The sequence below is a fragment of the Onychomys torridus genome, chromosome 18, assembly GCF_903995425.1.
Source record: "Onychomys torridus chromosome 18, mOncTor1.1, whole genome shotgun sequence".
NCBI lineage: Eukaryota > Metazoa > Chordata > Mammalia > Rodentia > Cricetidae > Onychomys > Onychomys torridus.
The window spans coordinates 6,696,451-6,721,748 of record NC_050460.1 but is presented as its reverse complement, the minus strand read 5'-3'; the positions used below and the strand labels follow the sequence as shown (position 1 = coordinate 6,721,748).

The window sequence follows — 25,298 nt, the reverse complement described above, 5'->3', positions numbered from 1 at the left end:
GACCAAAGACTCCAGAGCAGCAAGGAAGGCGGAACCTCCCTGCCAAAACCCTGGAAGCCAGGCATGGTGTCTCACACCTGTAATCACAGCACGAGGCAGAAGAATCACTGGGATAGCCTGGGCTACAGAGCGAGATCCCATCTCAAAAACACACACGGGCAGGGTGAGAGTAAAAAAAGAGGATGAGGAACGCAGCAGCCAAGGTGGAGTATGGATAGAAAAATTAAACACTGGCCCAGCATTCCAGTCCACGAACGACTTAGCCTCTTTATGGCAACTGCGTGTCCCCGCCACTCTTCCTTGGGTTTGGTTTTTCAATTCCTCTTTTCAAAACCAGCCAAGATACCAACTTGCCCAATATCTTCCTTGAGGCACGTTCCATGATCAGTGGGCAAAGTCAGGGGTGGCGTCTTCTCTCCAGGAAGGTGGGGACGGGCGGGTGCAGACGTGCTTCTTGACAAACGCATGGATTGGGCAGGACCCTCTCAGCGGACCCCTCCAGCATGGGAATGTGGCTTTCCATCACCATTATGTTTCTCAGCTACGCCTAGCCCTCAAAACAAGTCCCACCCCCACCTACTGAGCCCTCTTCCTGGTGCTTAAAATCCATGGCTCCTCTACCAAGTCCTGGGAGAACTAGCTCTACTCCAGGCTCTGGTGAGACCATCCTTCCCAGAAGGGCGCTCCGAGGCACCGTCTCAAGGGGAATGACCCTCACTGCTGTCAGCTCTAATCAACGCTGGTCAGAGGTTCAAGGCTGCTGACGGCTGTTGTCCTCTTTATATTACACACACTCCCAGCTCCTGCCAGCCCCAGATCAGAGTCGCAGTGCGGGCCTGTCTCTAACATGATGAGAGATACAACGTCACTCTCCATCAGCTCAGCACGGATCTTGGGGCCCAGGTGCAGAGAGAAGTGAGAATGAGGTTCTGGGCTGGTAAATCAATGCCATGATTCTTGCGGGTCAACGAGGGGGATCCAGGTGGCCTGGAAGATACACTTGGCAGTCTTCCCGGCAGGGCACGGGGCAGTGGACCCTCTTCTTTCTACCACCTTTCCTGGCCCTCCAGGTTTCAAAGGAATCAAGTCCTGTGATTAGTCGAGGAAGTCACCTGGCCTGTTTGCAAGACAGGTTATCCTCACGGAAGGCTGCCACTAAAACGGTCTTCTTCTCTCTGACCTCACCCCAGGAAAGCGGTGTGCCCCCTTACAGGGCAGTCTCCGTCTCAGCTCACGAGAGGGACCTAGAAAGAAGGAGAACCAGAGAGCCTGCCACGGGGCCCTCATGCTGTCCTAGGGGAGCGTAGCTCTAGGCCTCACAGGGAGCCCTGGGAGCCGAGGAGGAGAGGCAAAGGAAGGCGACTCCCTCCTGCCCAAGCCTGCTCCTCCCAAGACAAGTGACCCCGACTCACTTCTTCCTGCGGATCTTGGGCTTCTTCACAGGCCGCAGATAGGGGTTGTCGATGACGCTCTCCTCTCCGTTCCGGCTGCCAGACAAGGAGTTCTGCTGCAGGACAGATGCGTTCTCCTTCTCAGCTCCGGAATCCTCCTTTGAGCAAAAGCCGAGACAAAGCACCAGTGGTGTGAGGGAAGAGACCGTGCCCACAGCGAGAACCACCTTTGGTGTCTCTTTACTGAGGTGTCAGAAGACGGAGCCACTGTCTTTCCAGGGTCGCCATCTCCGCCCCAGACTCAGTGAGCCCTGGGCAGTGCTGGTTCTAAAGGGAGCTTTGGCAAGGAGAAATCCTCCAGGGGCCTCAGCCTCTTCAGAACGGGGGGGGGGGGGGGGGGGGGGAGAAGTAAAGGAGGCCTGGGAGTGAGGGTTAGAATTTACATGCTTCAGGGAAGAAGCCTAACCCAACGGGAAGAAAAAAGGAAGTGGCCATGGGTACCCTGGAATAAGAGACACAGGATCAAAACAAATCAGAGCACAGGACAGCTCTCCTAGGCCCAAACTAAGTCCTAACACATTTCTCCAAAATCTCTCGTTTCTGACACTTGGAACAAGGGACCAATAACCATATTCCAGCATATTCCAGAACCTTCAGGAATCCTGAATGAAGCTCAACAAGGCAAAGCAGAGTCCACAGATACCCACACTTACACACTGACAGTGTGATGCCTGTGACCTATCCACACTTACACACTGACAGTGTGATGCCTGTGACCTATCCACACTTACACACTGTCAGTGATGCCTGTGACCTATCCACACTTACACACTGACAGTGTGATGCCTGTGACCTATCCACACTTACACACTGTCAGTGTGATGCCTGTGACCTATCCACACTTACACACTGTCAGTGCTGCCTGTGACCTGTCCACACTTACACACTGTCAGTGATGCCTGTGACCTATCCACACTTACACACTGTCAGTGCTGCCTGTGACCTATCCACACTTACACACTGTCAGTGATGTCTGTGACCTATCCACACTTACACACTGTCAGTGCTGCCTGTGACCTATCCACACTTACACACTGTCAGTGATGTCTGTGACCTGTCCACACTTAGACACTGTCAGTGATGCCTGTGACCTATCCACACTTACACACTGTCAGTGATGCCTGTGACCTGTCCACACTTACACACTGTCAGTGATGCCTGTGACCTGTCCACACTTACACACTGTCAGTGATGCCCGTGACCTGTCAATTGTCAATGGCCTCTTTATTAATTTTAGCAAAGTTTGAATCTGGACCAATGGGGTGTGTGTGTGTGTGTGTGTGTGTGTGTGTGTGTGTGTGTGTGTGTGTGTGTGTGTGTATTCAGTGTGAATTTAAATGTAAATTTAGAAAGTGACCTGGACACATGGGTAATTGATTCTCCTCTCCTTATTAATATTTATACTGTCCTTTAGTTTCCATGTTCCTCTTTTTAGTTTATTTTTGTACTTCTTTAAAGTGAACAGTGGCAGCAGGGTCAGGGCATGAAACACCACACCCAAAACCCGGCCTGGCCACACAGGCCTAGCAACCAGAAGCTGGCCTAGCAGTGCCCCCTAGTGACACACCAAGGTGGAACCGAGAGTCCTCCAATGGGAGGTCCAGAGGAGGCCTCAGAGCCCAGGCAGCAGCGGCTGCTGTCACTGTGATACTGTGACCAGCTGGCCTGGGGTGCAGACACCAGCCTCGGGCTTACTGGGCCTGAAGACTCTGGATGACTTCTAGGTTTTGCTACATACCCATACTATCTCATTAAGTCTGTTCTCCTCAAATAGCCATTTTCCTGTAAAGTACATGTGCTGGACTACTCCTGCACTAAACCCCATGAATGGACCCACAGCCATTAGAGTCCTCTTCAAAACAACTGCCACAGGACACTGTGCTCACGTGGGGCCAGGTGAGGGGCGGTCTGTGTGGCCACCAGCCTGCCTGAGTTCTAAAGGGCACAACAGAGTATCATCACATACCAACACCTCCATTTACCACTCCTCCACATCAAACTCCAACTTAAATTGTGCCTTCAACACGTTCTCAGATAACAGCGAGTGACATGGAGCACTAAAACATTGGCTCTAGGTCCCACAAAAGTCGGATGTCGGCAGCTTATGAAAGCGCTACTTTCTGTCCCCTTCAGGCACAGGCAGCTTTGAGACCGGAAGTAAGCATCCAATCGACTCAAACACTGATGGGAAACTGCGGGGTTTGTCTCACCTCCTCGGGCCACTAGGCCAAGGCAACCCTGCCGTCTCCTCAGCACCAGTTCCCAGTTCTACCCCACCTGCTGGCTGACAGCTTCACAGAAGCATACTGCAGGCATGCACACTCCATGTGCCTCAGCTTTCCTCGGGTGCCCCACCCCATCCTCCCCTTGTGGGGACCAAACTACCCTCCTTCAGGCGCTGGGCCAGGGAGCTCTGCAACCACACTTGGATGGCTGTTCAGTCTGAAACACGAGTTAGCTCGCTCTACCTCAGGCTGGCCTCGCAGGTGCTATGCCACTGACTGCCAACTCCACCCCGAGACACTTCAGACACTGTCTCTTCACTCTTTCCTCAAATGTCACTTTCTAACGCCCGTCCCTTCACAGCTCCAAGGGTGGGCTGTGTCTGACTTCCTCCTAGTTACCAGCACCTGGAACAGTATCTGCCAAGTGAGCGGCTCTCTCGGGATGGAGACTGGTCGGTCACACAGGCCTATCAGGCAAGCTTCTAACAGACAGCCAGAGACCTGGGGAGGGTGCTGTTCAGTTCCCTGGGGTAGGGCCTCGTGTAGGACAGGCCGTTTTGGGGTACTATGAGGAAGGCAGAAGGGGAGAACCCACCGTGCTGATATGAAGAGCGAGGTTCTCGGTGTCTGTCTGCTCATCCTGCTCTGAGGAGTCTGTCTCTTCCATCTGCTGGATCTCCAGCTCAGAGGGAAGCAAGGCTGTGAGGTAGGGGATGGTGAAGGGTCTGGCAGCAATCACTGGGAAGTGGAAAGAGACACAACTCTGTCGAGCAGCCAGAAGGAGGCAGGCATGCCGCCCAGTGACCATGACCTTGAGCTAGACCATTTCCCTCTCCTACAAGCCGCCATGTTGTACATAGACAGCTGCTGACTCAGCTCTGGAGGGGCTGCCTGAGATCCGTGTGGGGAATGGTCAGCGCCTGGTGCCCTTCAGCCACATGACTGCAGAGCAGGCACCCAGCAGGCGCCCAGTGGAAGCGTGCTGAGTGAACAGACCATCTCCCCACTCACCTCTGCAAAACCCGAGCTGAGTGACTTGGTCAACAAAGCCTAAATGAGATGGAACCCAAGAAAGGACACTGACAGGCAACTGGCTGCAGACGCCAGTGTTCCTCCTGCCACCTGGGCCACCAATTCCACAGGAGACTGCTGCCCAGGCAGGGCTCAGCCACCAGTGAGGTAACCTAAACTCACTGCCTTGAGCAGCCAACATATGGAAGCCTTTCTGTTTGGAGTCATCAGTTCGGAATAGTCTCTCCGGGGTTGGGGGAAGGATCCAGAGGTCTGAAGAATAAACTGCACTAGAGAAAAATATGAAGACTTGCTCATCTCTCCCCACCACACCGAGAGAATAGAAAGATGGTGTGATTATCTCCAACAAGAAGACAGGCTCCCAGAGGGGCGACTCTCACAGGGGAAAGTGCTGACGTCATCCTTGAAAAGACTCTGGGTCTCGCCCGTCTTGGCCATGAAGCGGGTGAGCGCTCGCTCCACGTCCCGCCTCTGAGATGCAGCCTTCTCTCGCAGGACCTGGTAGTCAGACACTGGCTCACGGTATGTCTAGAACAACAGAGAGTCGAGGCTGAGCCCGGGCCGCCTTCAGCTCTCCTTAGGCCCTTGCTGCAGCTGTGTCCTTCTGAGAAGGACATGCTAACTAACGTTGGAGTGAAGCTATGTGAAGAACAGCATACAAAAGAGAGGACCATCTCAGTACACACATACTAATGCAAACGTCTAGTACATAGCTGACCACGGCAGCTAGCCTTAGGTATAAGACACACAGCCCCAAGGGGCCTTGGGAGAGAGCGTGCATGTGCATACTGTACCATCCTGCTGTTTTCAAACCACCCTGTCCAAAAGATCCCTCTAGGAGTACAGACTACTAGCCATGGTAGCACACGGATTTTTTTTTTTTTTTTTTTTGGTTTTGGTTTTTTGAGAGAGGGTTTCTCTGTGTAGCTTTGTGCCTTTCCTGGAACTCACTTGATAGCCCAGGCTGACCTTGAACTCACAGAGATCTGCCTGTCTCTGCCTCCCGAGTGCTGGGATTAAAGGTGTGCGCCAACACCTGCACCACCACCACCACCACCACCACCACCACCACCGCTGCCTGGCTCATCACCTCGGGGCAGATGTAGGCAGATCTCAAGAGAGGTCAAGGCCAGCCTGGTCTAAGAAGGGGGAGGGAGGGAGGGAGGCAAGGAGGGAGGGAGGAGGTGTTTAGGAGGGAAAACAAGTACAGATTAAGAGGAAGATGGCTCTAAAGATAATGGCGCTCATCAAGCCTGACCACCTGAGCTCCATCCTCAGGACCCACGTGGTTCAAAGAGGAACCAATTCCCTCACATTCTCCACTGATCCCACACATCCCTGCAACATACACACACACACACACACACACACACACACACACACACACACACACGCACACACACGCGCACGCACTGGGTGAATGCCCACCCACACAGATAAATGAAATAAATGTAATTTATTTTCAAAAGGAAAGAAAAACAGACTGAGGCTGTTACTGTAAGGACAACTGAGAAAGCCAAGGACAGGAGACATCTCCCAGTTAGTGCCTTGTTGGCCATCTCTGGGGAAATGCTCCAGATCCAGTAAGAATGAGAGAAGACCGTCAAAACACTTTAAACTGCTGGGCAGTGGTGGCGCACGCCTGTAATCCCAGCACTCGGGAGGCAGAGGCAGGTGGATCTCTGTGAGTTCGAGGCCAGCCTGATCTACAGAGGGAGTTTTAAGCCAGCTTGGTCTACAGTGAGTTTCAGGGCAGCCAGGGTTACAAATGACACCTGACTAAAAACAAAACAAAAAATAAACAAACAAAAATGTTGTAGTTATTTCAATGACATTTGACATTCAAGAACCTGGAATTTAATTTTTAAATAAAAACCACTTATTTATATCTATTTTATGTGAGTATAGGTGCTGGAAGTACAACTTCTACAAGCTAGGCCAAATGTGTCACCACTGAGCTACAACCCTAGGCCCTAGCTTTGAAGATTTTATTTCATTTACTTATGTATGGGTGCAGGGGGAAGAGAAAGGAGGAACGGAGGGAGAGAAAGAGAGAAGGGAATGCTCACACCCATGCAGGTTCCTGTAGAAGAGAATGAAGAATGTCCTGGAACTAGTCACCCATGGCTGTCAACTGTTCATCACAGGTGCCAGGAATTGAACCTGGGTCCTCTGAAAGAGCAGCAAGCACTCTTACGTGCTGAGCCGTCTCTCCAGTCCTATGTTGTTGTTGTTGTTGTTGTTTTTGAGACAGGGCCTTACTATATAGCACTGGTCTGTCCTGGGACTCACAGAGATCCTCCTGCCTCTGCCTCCCAAGTGCTAGGATTAAAGGTGAGCGCCACCACACCTGGCCACATCTTTCAGATAGAACTTTTTCAACTGGAGAACCATTAAAGAATTTAAAGTAAGCAGAGGCAGAGGCAGGTGGATCTCTGTGAATTTGAGGCCAGCCTGGTCTCCAAAGCAAGTTCCAGGATAGGCGCAAAGCTACAGAGAAACCCTGTCTCAAAGAAAAAAAAAAAAAAAAAAAAAAAAAGAATTAAAGTAAACTGATCTAAAGATTGAGCTTGCAATTTAATATCCTACACCAAGATTTCAGAGAGAAAAAGCAGAGGCCAGGGCTGGAGAGATGGCTCAGAGGTTAAGAGCGCTGATTGCTCTTCCAGAGGTCGTGAGTTCAATTCCCAGCAACCACATGGTGATCCACAACCATCTGTAATGAGATCTGGCGCCCTCTTCCATATACATAATAAATAAATAAATCTTAAAAAAAAAAAAAAAAAAAAGCAGAGGCCATAACAGAAGGTCACAAGTTTCCTAAACTTTTAATCTGTAGTGGATTAAGTGGTACTATTCACATAATCAAGCGCTTTGATGCAGGTATAATGCTACACACTTGTAACCTCAGCATGGAGGAGACAGGCGCAGAGGACCTGGAGTCTGAAGTCATCTTTAGCTCCATATTGAGTTGGAGGCCAACGTGAGATGTTTGAGACTGTCTCAAACAGCCAACACTAAAAGGAGCTTCTTACATTATCTTTATCGTCAGGACCCATTCACACACTATAAAAAGAGGGATGAACACTATGAACCGAATTGTGTTCCCATAAAAATGTTTAGTGTGAACTCCTGACTCCTGGCATCTCAGATGACTTTATTTGGCCAGAGTCACCAGAGATGTCATCAATTAGGAAGAGGCCATGAAGTAAGGACAGATGGTATCCTCATGGGAAAACAGAGTAGTTTAAACTGCAGAGACAGGAAGGTTGGAGGACACACTATACACCAAGAAGCGCTGGAGAAATGCGGGCACACCCTCAGCTAGGGTGAGGTGAACTGGGACTCCCTCACAGGGTTTAGAGGGAGCAGGGCCCTGCTCACACCTGAATTCTGAGCTGCTGGCCCCTAGCCTAGCCTGTGAAACAAGACATTTCTATTGCTCTAAGTCATTGCTTTGTAGCACTTGGTCACAGTAGCCCCAGGACACTAGAGAGCCCACAGTCCAGGGCCAGGGCTGGGTCAATTCCTTCCCTGAAGCCTCTCTCTCTTAGAGACAGCATCTCACTCTGGCCTCAAACTGATAGCGACCCCTCTGCCTCAGCCTTCCAAGTGCTGGGATTACAGGGGTGAGCCACCATACCCTAGAACCAGACTGCTTCTCTCTAGGGGAAGTCATGGTGAGAAGTGACTGGCACTGGCAACCTTTCCTCAGCTGCCTTTACAGCACTCACAGCCCCTGGGAGGCTCCGCCACTCACCGGAGTTTTGATGTAGGTGTGGGGATCCGGAAACTCAGGAAAATGGCTGGGGATGTGTGGTGGGTGGGGTCTGTTCTGCCCTGCAGTGAGGGCCTTGGGTGTCACTGGCTGATTGGTCACCGGAGCTGCAGCAGAATCACAAATGGTTACTTCTCCACCCGCTGCATTCAACAGACAATAGTCCCTGTTCAGTCCCCGCTCTCCCCACTGGACCATGATTAAGCATCTCCTATTTCTATTGATAAAAGGCCCTCCATAACCTTTTCAGATCAGCACACAAAGCCCTGCCTTGCCAGGTAATCTTGCTTGATATTTCAATCTGTGACAATCTGCCTGTAAGCCCCTTGCTTACAGGAGAGAGGCTTTCCCAAAGCCACTACATAAAAGAGCACGCTAAAGTTCATTAAGGGCGTTAAATGAGCTGCTGGCTGTCTTTCCAGAGACTGTGAGAGCATGAGGAGGAGTGTTCAGTGAGTACATGCTCAGCATGGAGGAGGCCCCGATGTCCAATCCTCAGCACACGCACACTGTTCAGAGACCCCAAATAACAAACACTGAGCTGGGGAAGTATGGGCTTAACTATAAGAGGGAAAGAAAATGGTGCTTTCCACTGCTTCTCTCCAATGTAGGAGGCAACATGGTTCAGTGGGGAAAAGATTCTTGCCACCAAGCCAACCTCCAGGACCCACATGGTGGAGGAAGAAAGCCTCTGACAGCCACATGCACACCATGGCATGTGCGTGCACACATGATAAATAGATACAGTATCTAAAAAGATGCCTATGCAAACAAGTAACTTTAAGAAACAAATACAGCGGGTTGGGGATGCAAGCGCAAGGCCCTGAGTTCGATCCTCAGCTCAAAAAAACAAAACAAAAAAAGAAACAAATACAGCAAGTTCCCCCCAGTTGTAAAGACTAAAGCAGTTACTCCTTACTTAGCTTAAGGGACTCATTTATCTAAAGCAGAATTTAACTTTTTACATAAAGGGATGCATGATATATATTCTGCATCCTTAGTGCACTACAACTCTGGAGCACCCCTCACCCCGTCACCAGTGCAAGGATTACAAGTGTAGCCACCGAACAGTGGCAGTTCAGATTATGCAAGCCACAAAACTCTGCCTTTATAACATGAACTCAATCCCAGATACGTGACTACAGCTGCATGCCAATCTAAGTTTATCTACAAAGGAAGCAGTGGACCACATCTGCCCACAGAGTCTGCCAACCCTGATCTAAAGAAGCAAGCACCTCACGGTCTTCAGGGCTGACGTACAAGAGCAGCAGCTCGGACGTGGTTCAGCTGCGTGGTGGTGAGTGAGCATCACATCCTAATCCCACTGCCCAGAGAAGATCAGGCTGTGGGTGGCTAACCCACCCCGAGAGACTGGAGACTGGAAGGGAGCCTGTGACAACTGCTGTCTCTCTGATGGAGGCCTGTCCTAGTCTCCAACTTGAGTACTTACTAAGCACCTGAGTTCAAAGCCACTTACGTGCAGTGATGACCATCCTCTGAGACCGTTTTGCATAAGCTGGAAGAGTGTCCACATTGAACCCTAGGGACAAGAGAGCAAATCACTGCCTGGGCCACTGGATACTGAACACAAAAGGGAAGTTCATACTGTGGAAAGGGAGCTTAAGCTCCCAACTTAGCCACTATTCTGCCCCTCAAAAGAAGCTCCAGAAGAGCCCCCCAACAAGGACTTAGAGGGTTCTCTGAGAAGAGTTCAAAGGGTCCCTCCCTCTTAACTTTCTAAACTAAAAGCAAATCGAGGAAAACACGAGGGAATCCATGAACACCCATTAGACCACCCAACCTCTAGGCTTTCCTCCCTCCCTAGTGACCCTAACACAGAGATGAGAAAACATTAGATGCTGGAGATGCACTCACCCATTTCAACCAGTGTGACCACGATATCTGACAATGTGGGCTGGGTCCTGGCTGTGTGCTCGCAGTAAGACTTGGCACTTCTCCCGATTTCTGAGATGTCTACAAGGGTCAAAGGCCACAGTTCCTCCAGAGTTCAACACAGAATTACCAGGTGAGCCACCAGTGCTACATACACCCAGTGACCACAGGCAGGGCTCAACAGGCACTGTGTACACTCACAAATTCACAACAATCTGACAAATGGATGGATAAACCAACTGGGGTACATACATAAAATGGAGCATTTCTGTTTGTTTTGAGACAGGTTCTCATATAGCCTCAAACTCCATATGTAGCAGAAACTAGACTTGAACTCCTGATATTCCTGCCTCCACCTCTCAAGGGCTAGGATTATAGGTGTGCCCACCCTACCTAACTCAACAAGGGAGTGTGTACTCGGCCCTCAAAAGGAATGAAATCTATAACATGGACAAACTTTGAAACATTATATTAAATAAAAATAAGCCAGGCACAAAATGACAAGTATTTTCAGATTCCATTTATCGGAAGTACAGAGAAAAAGCAAATAAAAGGCAAAATCAAAGCCAGTGAAATGGCTCAATGGTAAAGGTGCTTACTGCCAGTGACCTGGGACTCACATGGCGGAAGGAACAAACTGATTGCCACACGTTCTCCTACGACCTCCATATGTGTGCTATGGCATGCACATGGTCCCTACCACACACACAAATGAGTAAAAAGAGTAATTTTAGGATGTGAGATATGTATATATATACACACATGTGGTGGTTTGAAAGACAATGGCTCCCAAAAGGGGTGAGACTGTTGGGTGTTGGAGTTTGTGTGGCCTTGCTGGAGGAAGTGTGTCACTGCCGGGGTAGGCTTTGCAGTCTCCTCTGCTCAAACTTCCTGGGTGTCACAGTCCACTTCCTGCTGCCTGCATATCTAGATGTAGCCAGCAACATCTTGTCTGTCTGCATCTCGTCATGCTCCCCGCCATGATGATAATGGACTGAACCTCTGAAACTATAAGAGGCCACCTCAATTAAATGTTTTCTTTATAAGAGTTGCTGTGGTCATGGTGTCTCTCCATAGCAATAAAAACCCTAACTAAGACAATATATATAAAGAAAAAGCAATCCAAAGACAAAAACTAGACAGAAGTTCTTGGGGCTGGGGAGAAGACAGAGAGAGTTTTGTTCATGGGTGCAGGGTTTCTGGGCACTGTGAGTGTGCACTTAATGTCACTACAAATCATTAAAATGACAGTATAGCTACATATCTCTTACCACACACATAAACATCAAAACTAGCAGTCTTATTTTACAATGAACAATTTTTGTTTCTTCTGTCTGAAGGTGGGACAGTATCTAAGACGGAGTTTCTGAAGCCAGGCTCCATAAGCGAGGAAGAAGGTCCAGTGTTTCTTGGTACTCACAGCTCTGCAGCATCTCTGTCAATGTTTCCACAGATGCTTTCTCGGCACTCTCAAATCCTGCCTCTGTCAACAAGGAGCTCACAACCACTTGCAGAGTCCTCCTCCTGGCCAGATGGTAGTTATCAGCAGGATTAGTGGACTGTTTACTTCCTGATCTCTAGGAATCAGAAGCCCAGAAAGAGGAGACTTTTAACCACTAGACAAGGATGAATGAAATCACAGAGTTCATATAGCATCAATGGCAAACAGAAATCTCACTATGTAGCTCACTGAGGCTGGCCTAATGCTAAATATGCAGCCTAGGATGACAATGCAATCCTCTAACTTCCACCTCCCAAGCATACAAATTACAGGTGTATACCAACTTTTGCCTGGATAGCAAAGATTGCCTTTAGCTAAATATTTATCAGTGTTTAATACTTAGACTTACAGATCTCACCAAATGGGTAATAACTGAGCACTCAAATCCAGAGACTTCAAATAGAATAAACGCTACTTGTTCAATAAATAAATAGATAAATAAAATTTATGCTGGGCGGTGGTGACGCACACCTTTAATCCCAGCACTCGGGAGGCAGAGGCAGGTGGATCTGTGTGTTCAAGGCCAGCCTGGGCTACAGAGCGAGTTCCGGAGCAGCCAGAGTTACAAGAGAAACCCTGTCTCGGAAAAAGAAAAAAGAAGAATATATACACGAATTGTGGGATTAGACGAATAAATCTACTGTCTCTTGTTCCATCTCCGCACCACTTCATTAACAAGGAAGTTAAAACAGTAACAATGCCGGACGCAGAGGAGAGCTGAAGTAACCTCAAAGAAAGGCAAGGAAGGTAAATATTTTGAAAGGAACTCCCTTCCAACTTCGGCTGTCCAGTAAGAGGATGAAAACAGCCTCCCCAGGCCAATCAGAAGGTGTTCCGGGTTCCCACCCTCAGCAGGGAACGAGCCAATCAAGTCTCAGGTGCACCAATTTAGGAGGCCGCCTCCAAGTCCACGCAGCGGGGAATGTATGTGGCCAGAAACATCTTCCACCCATCGGATCTCAGAATGAGCTTGGGTTTCTCGGTCTGAGATTGTGGCTCAAACCATGGAAAAGATCCAGAAGACCCAAACTCTCTCGGCTTTACGCCGCGCCTCCCCATCCTTACCGTTCCGGAGCCACCAGGCCCGGCCGCCGTGTCGGCCATCTTGCTCTCGCGTAGTGCGCGTGAGCGCGGGGCACGATGGGACTTGTAGTTGTGGGGTGGGGAGGTGGCGAAGGGCGGGGCTCGCGGAAAAACTAGGAAATGTGTGTAGGAGGTTGGGAGGGATAGGTCGAGAGACCCCCGCTCATGTGACTTTGGGTGAGCCAAGCTTTCGTGGGCCTTTTAGCGGCTATGGCAATGGCTCTGGAAAACACTCGGTGGGTTGTACCGAGTTAAAAAGAACCTATTTTGGCCAGAAGCCAGCCATCTATAATCCTAGCACCTTGAGGCTGAGCCGGAGGATCGGGAGTTCTAGGCCAGTGTGGGACCACATAAGGAGACCTTCCCTGTAAGAAAATTAATTAATTAATTAATTAATTAATTAATTAATAGATAGATAGATAGGTAGATGTAAGTAAATAAATAAATGTAAAAACAAAGCTATTGATATGAAATAATTTCTCAGAAAGAATACACTTAAGAATGCAATTTTGGGGCCTGGATAGCTCAGCAGCTGAGAACTGGCTGTTCTTTGAAAGGACCGGGGTTCAATTCCCAGCACCCACATGGCAGCCTACAACTGCCTATAACTCTACCTCCAAGGGATCCGACACCCTTACACAAACAAGCAGGCAAAATACCAATTGCACATAAAATAAAAATGAATGAGCCGGGGCTGGAGAGATGGCTCAGAGGTTAAGAACACTGACTGTCTTTCAGAGGTCCTGAGTTCAATTCCCAGCACCCACATGGTGGCTCACAACCATCTGTAATGAGATCTGGTGCCCTCTTCTGGCCTGCAGACATACATGCAGGCAGAACACTGTATACATAATAAATAAATAAATCTTTTTTTTTGTTTTTGTTTTTGTGGAGCTGAAGATCGAACCCAGGGCCATGTGCTTGCTGAGCTAAATCCCCAACCCCAAATAAATAAATCTTTAAAAAAAAATAAAAATAAAATAAATAAACCATTAAAAAATGCACTTTGGGGCTGGAGAGATGGCTCAATGGTTAAGACCACATACTGCTGTTGGAGAGAATTGGAGTTCACAATCTTAGCACCCATGTTGAGTGGTTCACAATTGCCTGTGAGTTCAGCTCCAAGGTGATCTGATATCCTTTTGGGGGCATTCACATGTTCAAACACACACACACACACACACACAAATGCAATAATAAAATTAATTAAGTGCTCCTTTTTAAAATGCCTTTGTTAATGCCCTGGTGCTCTCCACAGCACTATCCGGGTTTGTCATCAAAGAGCTGCAAAAGGATCTGATTCTACATTGGTTTAAATGAAGGATTTCTTAAATTGGATCCACACAATAAGATATTGACATGGTTCTAAGACTCTGATGGACACATTCTGAAAAATACTTATTGATACATCATTGAACATGAAATTGTTGAATCATTTGATGTAGGTTTATATCTTACTTTTTTTTTTTTTTTTTTTTTTTTTTGGTTTGGTTTTTCGAGACAGGGTTTCTCTGTGTAGCTTTGTGCCTTTCCTGGATCTCACTTGGTAGCCCAGGCTGGCCTCGAACTCTCAGAGATCCGCCTGCCTCTGCCGCCTGAGTGCTGGGATTAAAGGCGTGCACCACCACTGCCCGGCTTCATTGTGGATCTTTACATTGATGAATATGGATTTATTTTTTGCTTGGTTGCATTGTATGCACAAAACTTTTTTTTTTTCTTTTAAAAATACTTTTTATGATGGACAGTGGTGGCATATGCCTTTAATCCCAGCACTCTGGAGGCAGAGGCAGGCAGATCTCTGTGAGTTTGAGGCCAGCCTAGACTACAGAGTGAGTTCTAGGAAAGGAACAAAGCTACACAGAGAAACCCTGACTCAAAAAACAAACAAACAAACAAAAACAAACAAAAACAAAAAAAAACACCCACTTTATTATTTTTTTTAATTTCTGCATTTATACCATGTATTTTGATCATATACGCCATCTACTCCCCTCTGGGTCCACAACATGTCTCCCTCCTCTTAGCCACTTTCTGCTCTGCTCTGGCCCCACCACCCAACTTCATATCCCTATTTTTTTTTTTTTTTTTTTTTGGTCTATTGTTTAAATGACACATGGAATCCAATTAGTGCTGTGAATATGTTGTATGCACAAAACTTTTAAGTGATCTATTTTGCACTGTGATTATTTTATTAAATAGCTTATTTAAAAAGTATGCATTTAAGCCGGGCAGTGGTGGTGCACAACTTTAATCCCGGCACTCAGGAAGCAGAGCCAGGTGGATCTCTGTGAGTTCAAGGCCAGCCTGGTCTATAGAGTGAGTTCCAGAACAGGTTCCAAAGCTACACAGAAAAACCCTGCCTCAAAAAACAAAACAAAACAAAAGTATGGATTTCCTTTATGTATATGGCCATTTTGCGTATGTCTGTGAACCATTTTCGAGCCCGGTGCCGAAGAAGGTGAGAAGAGAGCTTTGCATATCCTAGAACTGGAGTTACAGACCTCCGGGAGCTGCCAGGTAGGTGCTGGGGATTGAATCTCTGGAAGAGAACCAGTGTTTTTAACTGCTGCACCATCTCTCCAGTCCTTAAAGGCATGTTTGAAAAGACTCTAGAGATTGTCTACATTAGCAGGGTTTTCCCAACTTACCTGATTTTTAGCTTTATCCAGCTGGGCCAGCCCAGTTCCAGTGATCTCACTCTCTCAGAGAGTGTTGGTTGTTTTGTTTTGTGTGCGCCCACGTTTCATGTAGCCCAGGCTCTGTAGCTGAGGATGACCTTAAACATTGTAGTGGTTTGGCTATGAATGCCCCCATAGGCTTATATATTTAATGCTTAGTCACCAGGGAGCAGCGCTGTAGAGAAGGATTGGGAGGTGTGGCCTTGTTGGAAGAGGTGTGTCACTGGGGAGGGGCTTCAAGGTTTCAAAAGCCCACACAAAAGTCTCTCTCTCCCTCCCTCCATCCCTCCCTCCCTCTCTCTCTCCCTCTCCCTGCCTGCAGATCAGATATAGCATAATGTTTTCAGAGTCATTTATGCTGGCTGCCATGTTCTCCACCAGTGGAGATGACAGTGAACCAACCCTATAAAACTGTAAGCAAGCCCCAATTCAATGCTTTCTTCTGTAAAGTTGTCATGGTCGTGGTGTCTCTTCACAGCCATAGAACACTGACTAAGACAGACAACCTACCCTGATTATCCGACCCATACCTCTCCAGAGTGCTGGGGTTACTGCAGTTCACCACCATGCTCCATTTAAGTAGTACTGGGGGAACTCAGGGTTTTCTTCTTGCATGCTAGGCAGCTACTTTGCCTGCTGCCCTCTACCTGGGCCCAGGCTTTAGTTTTATTACCAAGCTCCTTGTGTGATTCCCCTGCACTGTTGCCTCTAGCCCTGGCTTGCAAGTGACTGCTGAGTGAGCCAGGAAGCTTGTCCCTTGCCCCTCTCACTCCCATCAGCCTCTCTGGAGAGACCTTGCCTTTTCTTATCCATTCTGGCCCCGGGGTGGATGCCTGGCCAGATGAAATCACTTATTAGCCCTCTGACTCTGGCCACGTTAAACCTAACCTCACTATTCCCCAGTTTCCCGGTGTGATTAACTGGGAACAGGTTGAGATAACAAGTGTCTCGGTGCCTAGCTGTGTGGTAAGTTAACAACTCAGACCTGCTGTTTACTTCCTGAGCAACGTGCACCACGAATTGCAGATGCCCAGAAGACATCCTCTGGACTGTGTACACCTGAGCCTGGCGAAGCCGCATCCCCACCCCCACTACCTGGGGCTAAGGATCAGGTGTGTTAGACCCCCGGTGGACTAGGGATCAGAGCTGGATGAGCCTCCTCTTAGCCGCTCTAGGGGGTGTCAGGGACCAGACCCTAGCAGAGCGCAGCACCCAGCTCCTTTGTCTCGCCCGCCCCCTCGTCCCCACTTCCTGCCCAGCTTCTAGCTAGCGATCTGCATTGCGGCGAGGGCTTTGTAAACACTCTGGGCACTCTCTCTGTTTGGGTGCCACGGAAGCGGAGTGCACGCCCCTGTCCTGTCTGTGATTGGCAGCTGTGATCACTCCTACCGTCCAAAAACAGATGTCCAGCAGCGGGAGTGAGCGTGAGGCCACCATCCGAGCTCCGGAGGATTCATCTGCCAAGAGGTAGGCTTGGGGGCTGGAGAAGCCCGAACAAACGTGACCTCAGCAACTCCTGCTTTGCCTGGGATGTTAGAGTCCAGACTGGAGACCCCGAGGTGGAGATAGCAGGTGGGTAGGTTCGCGCCACTCTCCCCTCGGTTTTGGCCCCAAAAGCTTAGCCCCATTGAGAATGATGTTTTGACCAGAGCAGAGGGTCAGAGAAGCCCCCAAAGATCCTTGAGCCTCCTTAAACGCGTGCCTCACAGCCTCCCCTCCAGGCTAACGGGCAAGCGCAAGGGTTTAGCAGCATACATCAGCCTTAGAGTTTGGACGGCTGACCGGCATGGCTAGAGGAACAGTGGTGTCTGAGCCGGTCAGAGCCAAGGAAAGGGCCCAAAACTAGAACTTTACCGAAGGTCCTGAGGGTCTGATGTGTACAGTTCTCAGCCTTCTGCATCTTCTAAGAGTAGACCAGAGTGGGCTGCTGTTGCCAGAAAGCAGTATTCATCTGCACTGGCTGAGCCCCTACTGTGTGCTTGATACTGCTTCTGTATGCTGCTGACTAACCCAGCCACTGCTGGTGTTGGTTCAGGGCTCTGGCTGGGGAGGCTGGGAAGGGATATTTGGGTTGGGTTCTGGAGGATGGTTGTTGACCTCAGAGAATTAGGTGGGAAGTCTTTTGAGGTACTTACTCCTCAGAGCTAGACTGAATCAAAATGGTGTTATTGGGATATACTAGTACCTGGAGACGGTTCCTGCCTGTTCTCACTCGCTTCCAGGCATAAGGGAGTGGGAATAAGCAATTCTGGGAAAGACAAGCTGGAGCCCTGAACTAAAATTGTATGCAGCTGGAGGGTCCCCTCGGGATGACAGGACAGGCCACACCATACTGGACACCGGCTCCCCGTCCTGCACCCTGGGACTGTTTTCTCCAACAAGCCTGTCCTCTGCCCATCACCACAGCGTCCCCCAGGACTAGTCCTGGGTGGAGAAGTGGTTCCCCTGCTGCTTCCCCGCCACACTCTGCCGATGATGGGGACATCGTGGAGTAAAGTTAGTGCTTGTAGCCACAGAGACAGGAATTGGAACGCGTCCCTGATCATTCATTCCATCAGCCTACCAGTCTATGCTCAACCCTTGAACCCATGGTCATGACCCCCATGGTTCCAACCTTTTTTTTTTTTTTTTTGTACATTTCTCTTCGTCAGGGACTTGGGATGCTGGCAGGCAGTTACATAGCACCTTCAAGTGTTTATATAAGTGGTTTAGATTAATGCCTCTAATAGCCTTGTTAAATCATCAACTAGTATTAGCTCCATTTTATAGACAAGGAAACCTGAACACAGGCGGTAAAGAGGGAACAAGAAATGGATGTCAGGGAGCTGGAGAAAAGGCCCAATAGTTAACAGCACTCTCTCACAACTCCCTGTTTCCAAGAGTTCTGATGCCCTCTCCTGGTCTCTGCAGGCACTAGGCATGAGCGTGGTACATATACATACATGCAGAGAAATGCTCATACACATAAACAAAATAAATAAAAGTAAAGAAATGGTTGTCAGCCTGGCGGTGGTGGTGCACGCCTGTAATCCCAGCACTTGGGAGGCAAAGGCAGGCAGATCTCTGTGAGTTTGAGGCCAGCCTGGTCTACAGAGCTAGTCCCAGGACAGGCTCCAAAGCTACAGAGAAACCCTGTCTCGAAAAACCAAAAAAAAAAAAAAGAGAGAAAGAAAGAAAGAAATGGATGTTAAGCTGGGTGGTGGCAGTGGTGGTGCACACCTTTAATCCCAGCACTTCAGAAGCAGAGGCAGGCGGATCTCTGTGAGTTTGAGGCCAGAGTCTATACTGGTCTACAGAGTGAGTTCCGGAACAGCATGGGCTACACAGAGAAACCGTGTCTGGAAAAACAACAATAAAGAGGGGAGAGGTTGGGGGCGGGGGCAAGATGGGATGTCAGAAATGGACTTTAAATCCAACTCACTTGACTTGGGAGATCCTGTGCTTTCCTTTGAGACGGGGTCTTGCTATTAGCCCAGGCTGGACTCCAACTCCCAATCTTGACTCAAACTCCCAAGTGCTAGGATGAGAGGTACCCATCATCACAACCAGCTCAGAGTTCCTGCACCTGGCTACCAGGTCAGCTGCCTCTTGAACTAGCCATGTAGAATGTGCAGCTGAGCAGCTGCTAGCTGAGGGGAGTCTGTGGGCTCACACAGTCTCTTTTGTAGAAGAGCTTGGAAACTGGTACTGTTAACACAGAGTCCCCTAAAGGTCTGCTCAGGATTCTGGGGACAGTACAGCACAGAGACAGTATCTTTCTTGTGTGGAGGTGTGTGTGCGCATGGGTGTGACATCACATACCTTTAGTCCCAGCACTTGGAAGGGAAGTGCAAGCGGATCTCTAGGAGTTGGATGCCTGCCAGGTCCAGATTCTAAGGCAGCCAGTGCTACACAGAGAGAGCCTGTCTCAAAAAGACACCCAAAACTTATGCATTTGATATGTATGTCTGTGTTGTCTGCCTTCATGTCTGTGTACCACATGTGTGCCCGGTGCCCACCGAAGCCAGAAGAGGGTGCTGGGTCCCTTAGAACTGGAGTTGACTTCTGTGCCAGCTAGAAGTCCTTGGGCCAACCCCTGGGATCCTCTTGTCTCCCTCCCTGTCCCACCTCGCTGTGCTTGGATTACAGATGTGTGCAGCTTTGGTATGACTGCTTGGGATCTGAACTCAGGCCTCATGCATTGCAGCAACTGCTTTCCCCAGTCCCCTTCCCCTCAGTCCCATTTGTCTTTTTTTTTTTTTTTTTTTCTTTCGAGACAGGGTTTCTCTGTGTAGCTTTGCGCCTTTCCTGGATCTCACTTGGTCACTTGGTAGCCCAGGCTGACCTCGAACTCACAGAGATCCGCCTGTCTCTGCCCACCCAGTGCTGGGATTAAAGGTGTGCGCCACCACCACCCGGCTCCATTTGTCTTTTGAGACAGGGCTCCTAACGCCAACTGGCCTGAAACATGTATGTAGGGGAATATGCCCTTGAACTTCTGACCTCTGAAGAGTGCCAACATTGCAGACATGTGCTACCACACCTGCTTTGTCCTGGGCATATTCAAGCTTAGAGCCCCACATTCTAGATCCCAAGAAGAGCATTCAAGCTTGGTATCTGATTAAGGGGATGGTACAGAAGTAGGAGAAGCTTAAGGTAGTGTCCCCTTGCATCCCAGTGTCACTTCATGAAAAGAGCACCCTTGTGTCTGCCCCACTTCCCACAGGTTGGAACGATGCTTGTGACATGAGCCCCTCTATGGGGAAGCCTCCCTGAATTCTCGATATTTTCTCTGCCTCCTCTCTGAAACTCCTGGTTTCTCTAAGGAACCCTCTGCACAGACTTGGGAATGCCCAAGGCAGATCCCTATGCCTACTGTAATAAAAATTGAATAATCCCAGCACTCAGGAGGTCAGAGACAGACCAGTGTCTGTGAGTTTGAGGATGACCTGGTCTACATAGTGAGACCCTGTCTTTAAAAAGACCAACTATGGGGCTCAGAGGTTAAGAGCACTGGCTGCTCTTCTAGAGGACAAGGGTTCAGTTCCCAATATACATGTGGCTATAACTCCAGTTCCAGGGGATCTGAAGCATGTGGCTGCTCACCATGTCTGTAACTCCAGTTCCAGGGGATCTGAGGCCCTCCTCTGGTTTCCACGGTATGTGCATGAGTTGCACAGACCTAGATGCAGGCAAAACATCCATACATATAACCTAAATACAATTGTCAAATAAAGAGCTCGGCACTGATCCCAAGAAGGGGTGTCTCTTGAGATGGGTGTTGATGCTGGGGGTTGAGGTGGAGGGAGGGTGTGAAAGTTATGAATAATGCGAACAGAGGCTGTTCTGAGCCTCCCCCCTCCTCCCCCCCTCGCCCTGCCCCGCCTGCTCCTAGTGTGGGGTGCAGTGGAACCCTGGGCACGCCCCCTGTCCTCTGCCCTCACTTGTCTGCGAAGAACAGGCTGTACCCTTGAGAAACCACAAGAGGAAGTTTAGGGCGGCTTGTGGGTGGGGAAAGTTCTGGGACCTCTGCCAAGTTTCCCTTTCCCTGATGAGCAGTAGGTGTGTTTATCTCACCCACAAAGACTTTTAAATTTTAAATCCTCCGAGTTTCAGAAAGCTGTCAATTCCTGTGCTGGCCCTGCTGCTGGCCCAGGGCACCCTTTCTGCAGTGAGATTTAAGTCTGTGTTTCCATTCGGTAGTGTCTGGTTTCAGCCCGTCACCTTTTTCCCAGAGTACCCCTAAAACCTTCCAACTCTGGAGAACTTGGCTCCAACAGCCACTTAGGGGTTTTGGAGTGTTCCCAGGGGTTACTAAGTGTTTCTCTTATTTGATACTCACTGTAATTTGAGTAGTCCAGGTTATCACTGAGGAAAACAGAGTTCGCAAAGGCTTAGCAACTTGACAAAGTCACACAGCATTGAGTGGCGGAAGGCGGACTTGTCTGTCTCAGGTCAGAGCGTCTTTTTCAGTAATACAAGTTGTAGTCTAAAGTTTGGGTTGCTGTTTTGGTTTTTTGTTTTTCAAGTTAGGGTTTCTTTGCGTAGCTAGCCATGGCTATCCTGGAGCTCCCTCTGTAGACCAGGCTGGACTCTGTAGACCTCTGCCTCCAGAGGGCTGGGGTTAAAGGTGTGTGCCACCAACACCCGGCCTTTCTTTTTATTTTTAAGCAATGCCGCTGGGACTAAGAGATGGCTTGATGGTTATGATGGCTTGGGAGGCAGAGTTTGGCGGGTCTTTGTGAGTGGGAGGCTAGCCTAGTTGGGTCTACAAAGCAAGTTTCAGAACAGCCAAAGCTGTTATACAGAGAAACTCTGTCTTGAAAAAAAAATTCTCCCAGAGGACCAGGGTTCAGTTGCCACACAGGGCATCTGCACATGCTGCAAAACACCCATATGTGTAAAATAAATAAATGTATTAAAAACAATGCTGCACCCGTAGAGGAGTGCTGAGGTGCCTGCCTTTAATTCAGCAGAGGAGGTCATCTCTGTGAGTCTGTGTAGTTCCAAGGACCCCATCTTAGAAACAACAACAGAAATGCACAGGCTGTTCGTCCTGAAGACCCAGGTTCGATTCCCAGCACTCACATGGCAAACTTATAACCACACATCTGTAACTGCGGTTCCAGGGGATTTGATGGTGCCCTTTCCTTGAGGTCCACAAGTCTTCAGTCTTGATCGGGTTCATCTTCTCTGCCAATTAGGGAACTAAAAAGCAGGAAACACCTCAGTACCACGGGCAGCATCAGAGAAATCTCCAACACTACAAGCAGACAGCAGCAGGCAGAGTCAGCAATTGAATCTCTTGGAAATGAGGAGATACAAAAGCAGCAGACACAGAGAAAAGGGCGCTCAGCATAGCGGAAGGGGACCTAGGACACTGGGAGTTTTAGTTGTTGTTCTCAGGGCTGGGGGCCTTCTCAGTCTCTGCAAAGCTTTCCCCCTCTAATGTGGGTTGGTCAGTTTGAAGGAAGACAAAACTGTTGAGTCAGTCCATCCGCAGGGGGTCTGCAGGTGGGAGACAAACACCTAGAGGCTTGCTTTTAAGCTGCCTGGCTTTTGTCTCAAGTCAGGAGGGTGAGGAAGACGCTGTCCATTTGGGGAAGTCGCTGCCAGCATTACCTAGCCACGGCCCCTATGCCTATCTGCCTGCCTACCAGGAGAAAGTCACTTCTCATTCTGACCTCCATGGGCACCAGACACACAAGTGGTGCACAGTCAAAGACATAGCCAAAATACCCTTACACATAGAATCAATATACATACATATACATATATATGCACACACACACACACACACACACACACACACACACACACACACACAGAATGATGCAACACAATAGTGTGGAGAGGGGATAAAAAAGGATTGGATTCTGTTATTTTGTCCTTTTTTTTCCCCCCAGAGCTGAGGATCGAACCCAGGGCCTTGTGCTTGCTAGGCAAGCGCTCTACCACTGAGTTAAATCCCTAAACCCAAGGAATGGATTCTTTGCAAGTAAATTTTTTGAGAAAGGTCAGTGGAGCTGGAGAGTTGGCTCATTGGCTGTTCTTCCCGAGGACACAGGTCTGAGTTGCAGCGTCCTCTTTGGGCACCTCTCAGCTGCCTGTCACTGCAGCTTCTGGGGTTTGATACCCTCTGAACCTCTATGGGCACCTGCATACAGCTGACAAACACATAAATAATGTTTTAATTAAAAAATAAAGGGGCCGGACAGTGGTGACGCACGCCTTTAGTCCAGCACTCGGGAGGCAGAGCCAGGCGGTTCTCTGTGAGTTCAAGGCCAGCCTGGTCTCCAAAGCGAGTTCCAGGAAAGGCACAAAGCTACACAGAGAAACCCTGTCTCGAAAAACAAAACAAAACAAACAAAAAAGGACAGGAGCTAGAGAGATGGCTCAGAGGTTAAGAGCTGTTCTTCCAGAGGTCCTGAGTTCAATTCCCAGCACCCACATGGTGGCTCACAACCGTCTGTAATGAGATCTGATGCCTTCTTCTGGCATGCAGTCATACATGCAGGCAGATCACTGTATATATACATAATGAATAAATAAATCTTAAAAAAAAAAGTCAAGTGGGAGAAAAAGATAAAATACAATGGTATTTGGTGTGGTGGTGAATGTCTGTAGTCCCAAGACCCAGGAAACTGAAGTAGGAGTATCATTGGAAGTTGGAGGGGCCTAGGCTATGGATTAAGACCTTGTCTCCAATCAATCAACTGATCAATCAATCAATCAATCAAGGCAGTGTGAAAAAGTGAGGTTAAATTCCAGAAAACTGACTGGAAACAAAAAATGTGAAGTGTTTAAATGTTTGAGGTAGTTCTGGGAAGCATTAGAGCTTTAAAAAATGTTTATTTTGGGGCTGGAAGGATAGCTCAGTGGTTAAGAGCACTGACTGCTCTTCCAGAGGACCCAGGTTTAATTCCCAGCATCCACATGATAGCTCACAACTGTAATTCCAGTTCCAGGAGACCTGACATCCTCACACAGACATACATGCAGGCAAAAATACTAATTCTCATAAAATAAATAAATCAAAAAATTTGTTGAAATAGGTGTTTTTTAAAAAAAAAAAAATGTTTATTTTGCCAGGCGGTGGTGGCGCACGCCTTTAGTCCCAGCACTCGGGAGGCAGAGGCAGGTGGAGCTCTGTGAGTCTGAGGCCAGCCTGGTCTACAGTGTGAGATCCAGGTCAGGCACCAAAACTACATAGAGAAACCCTGTCTCAAAAACAACAACAACAACAACAAAAATGTTTATTTTGCCAGATGGTAGTGGCACACGCCTTTAATATCAGTACTTGGGAGGCAGATCTTTGTGAGTTCCAGGCAAGCCTGGTCTGCACATCGAGTTCCAGGACAGCCAGGACTGCACAGAGAAACCCTGTCTCAAAAAACCTCCAAAAATGTTTTATTTTTCATTATGTATAAGTGTGTATCTGTGCACATAAATGCAGGTGCCTGCAGGTTGTGAAGCCACATGTGGGTGCTGGGTCATCTGCAAGAGCAGTACAGACTTTTAACAGCTTTGCTCTCTCTCCAGCTCCACAACTTTTATTCTTGAGTGGTTGGATTTTTTGTTTTCTGCTTTTTAACCGTTTTAACTTCTTATTAATTATTATTATTGCTTGATTCTCACCATATAGCCCTGGTACTATCGTATGTAGACCTGGCTGTCCTCGAACTTTTAGCAAGCCGGGATTACAGGCGTGGAAAGCACCACGCCTACTTGGCAGAAATGGAAGGGCTTTCTAACAAATAACCGCCCCTGTGACGTGAGTCCCAGCCGCGGGAGTCTAGAGCGCATGCTCTGGGAGCCGCTGCCAGAGTGTCAACGCTCAGACTCCACCCCTTTCTGCCCGGAACCCGGCTGCTCACCGAGGCCCCCTTGCGTCATCGCTCGGCCGCCGCCGGCCCGGGCCCATGGTTTTCACACTCCATCCACCAGATGGAGCTGTTGGCCAGAGCGTCGCTCCAGGGGCCCCTACTGGGTGAAGAACCCCACCTGGGCCTTCAGGCGCCAGCTGGTTTCCTGGGACCTCTGGTTCCCGCCCCCGCCCCCTGTCCCAGCTGTTTACCCCGAGAGCTGTTCTGGCCGGACCCGGCAGAATCTCCATAAAATGTGCTCTCAACGGCTTTGGCCCAAGTGTGCAAGCCTGGGAGAATGTGCTCCTTCCCC

General features: G+C 48.9%; 2 protein-coding genes across 3 annotated transcripts in view; one reads left to right on the top strand and one right to left on the bottom strand.

Moving 5' to 3' along the window:
• Positions 1-100: 100 nt before the first annotated feature.
• On the bottom strand, positions 101-13,001 carry Taf8 (TATA-box binding protein associated factor 8). Its single transcript, XM_036168088.1, has 9 exons — positions 12,946-13,001; positions 11,800-11,956; positions 10,362-10,460; positions 9,964-10,026; positions 8,469-8,593; positions 5,089-5,236; positions 4,272-4,414; positions 1,413-1,549; positions 101-1,244 (listed from the first exon to the last, which is right to left on the bottom strand). The coding sequence occupies exons 1-9, from the start codon at positions 12,982-12,984 to the stop codon at positions 1,232-1,234; spliced, it is 924 nt and encodes a 307-aa protein (XP_036023981.1). The 5' UTR covers positions 12,985-13,001; the 3' UTR covers positions 101-1,231.
• A 4,026-nt stretch (positions 13,002-17,027) lies between these two features.
• Ccnd3 (cyclin D3) overlaps positions 17,028-25,298 on the top strand; it is a 91,174-nt gene continuing 82,903 nt past the window's right edge. The window contains exon 1 of one of the 2 annotated variants that reach the window (XM_036167043.1): positions 17,028-17,108. The gene's annotated coding sequence lies outside the window, so the exon portion shown is untranslated. Of the gene's footprint in view, positions 17,214-25,298 lie in introns of both variants that reach the window. The other variant, XM_036167042.1, reaches the window with a different exon arrangement.

Bases quoted from the DNA above. Each gene is read 5' to 3' on its own strand.
- Taf8 (XM_036168088.1), bottom strand. From the start codon at position 12,984: ATGGCCGACACGGCGGCCGGGCCTGGTGGCTCCGGAACG. The intron at 11,957-12,945 runs GTAAGGATGGGG...TCTGATTCCTAG, and splicing joins GGCCTGGTGGCTCCGGAACG to AGATCAGGAAGTAAACAGTC. The intron at 10,027-10,361 runs GTGAGTGCATCT...TCTTGTCCCTAG, and splicing joins GGTCACACTGGTTGAAATGG to GGTTCAATGTGGACACTCTT.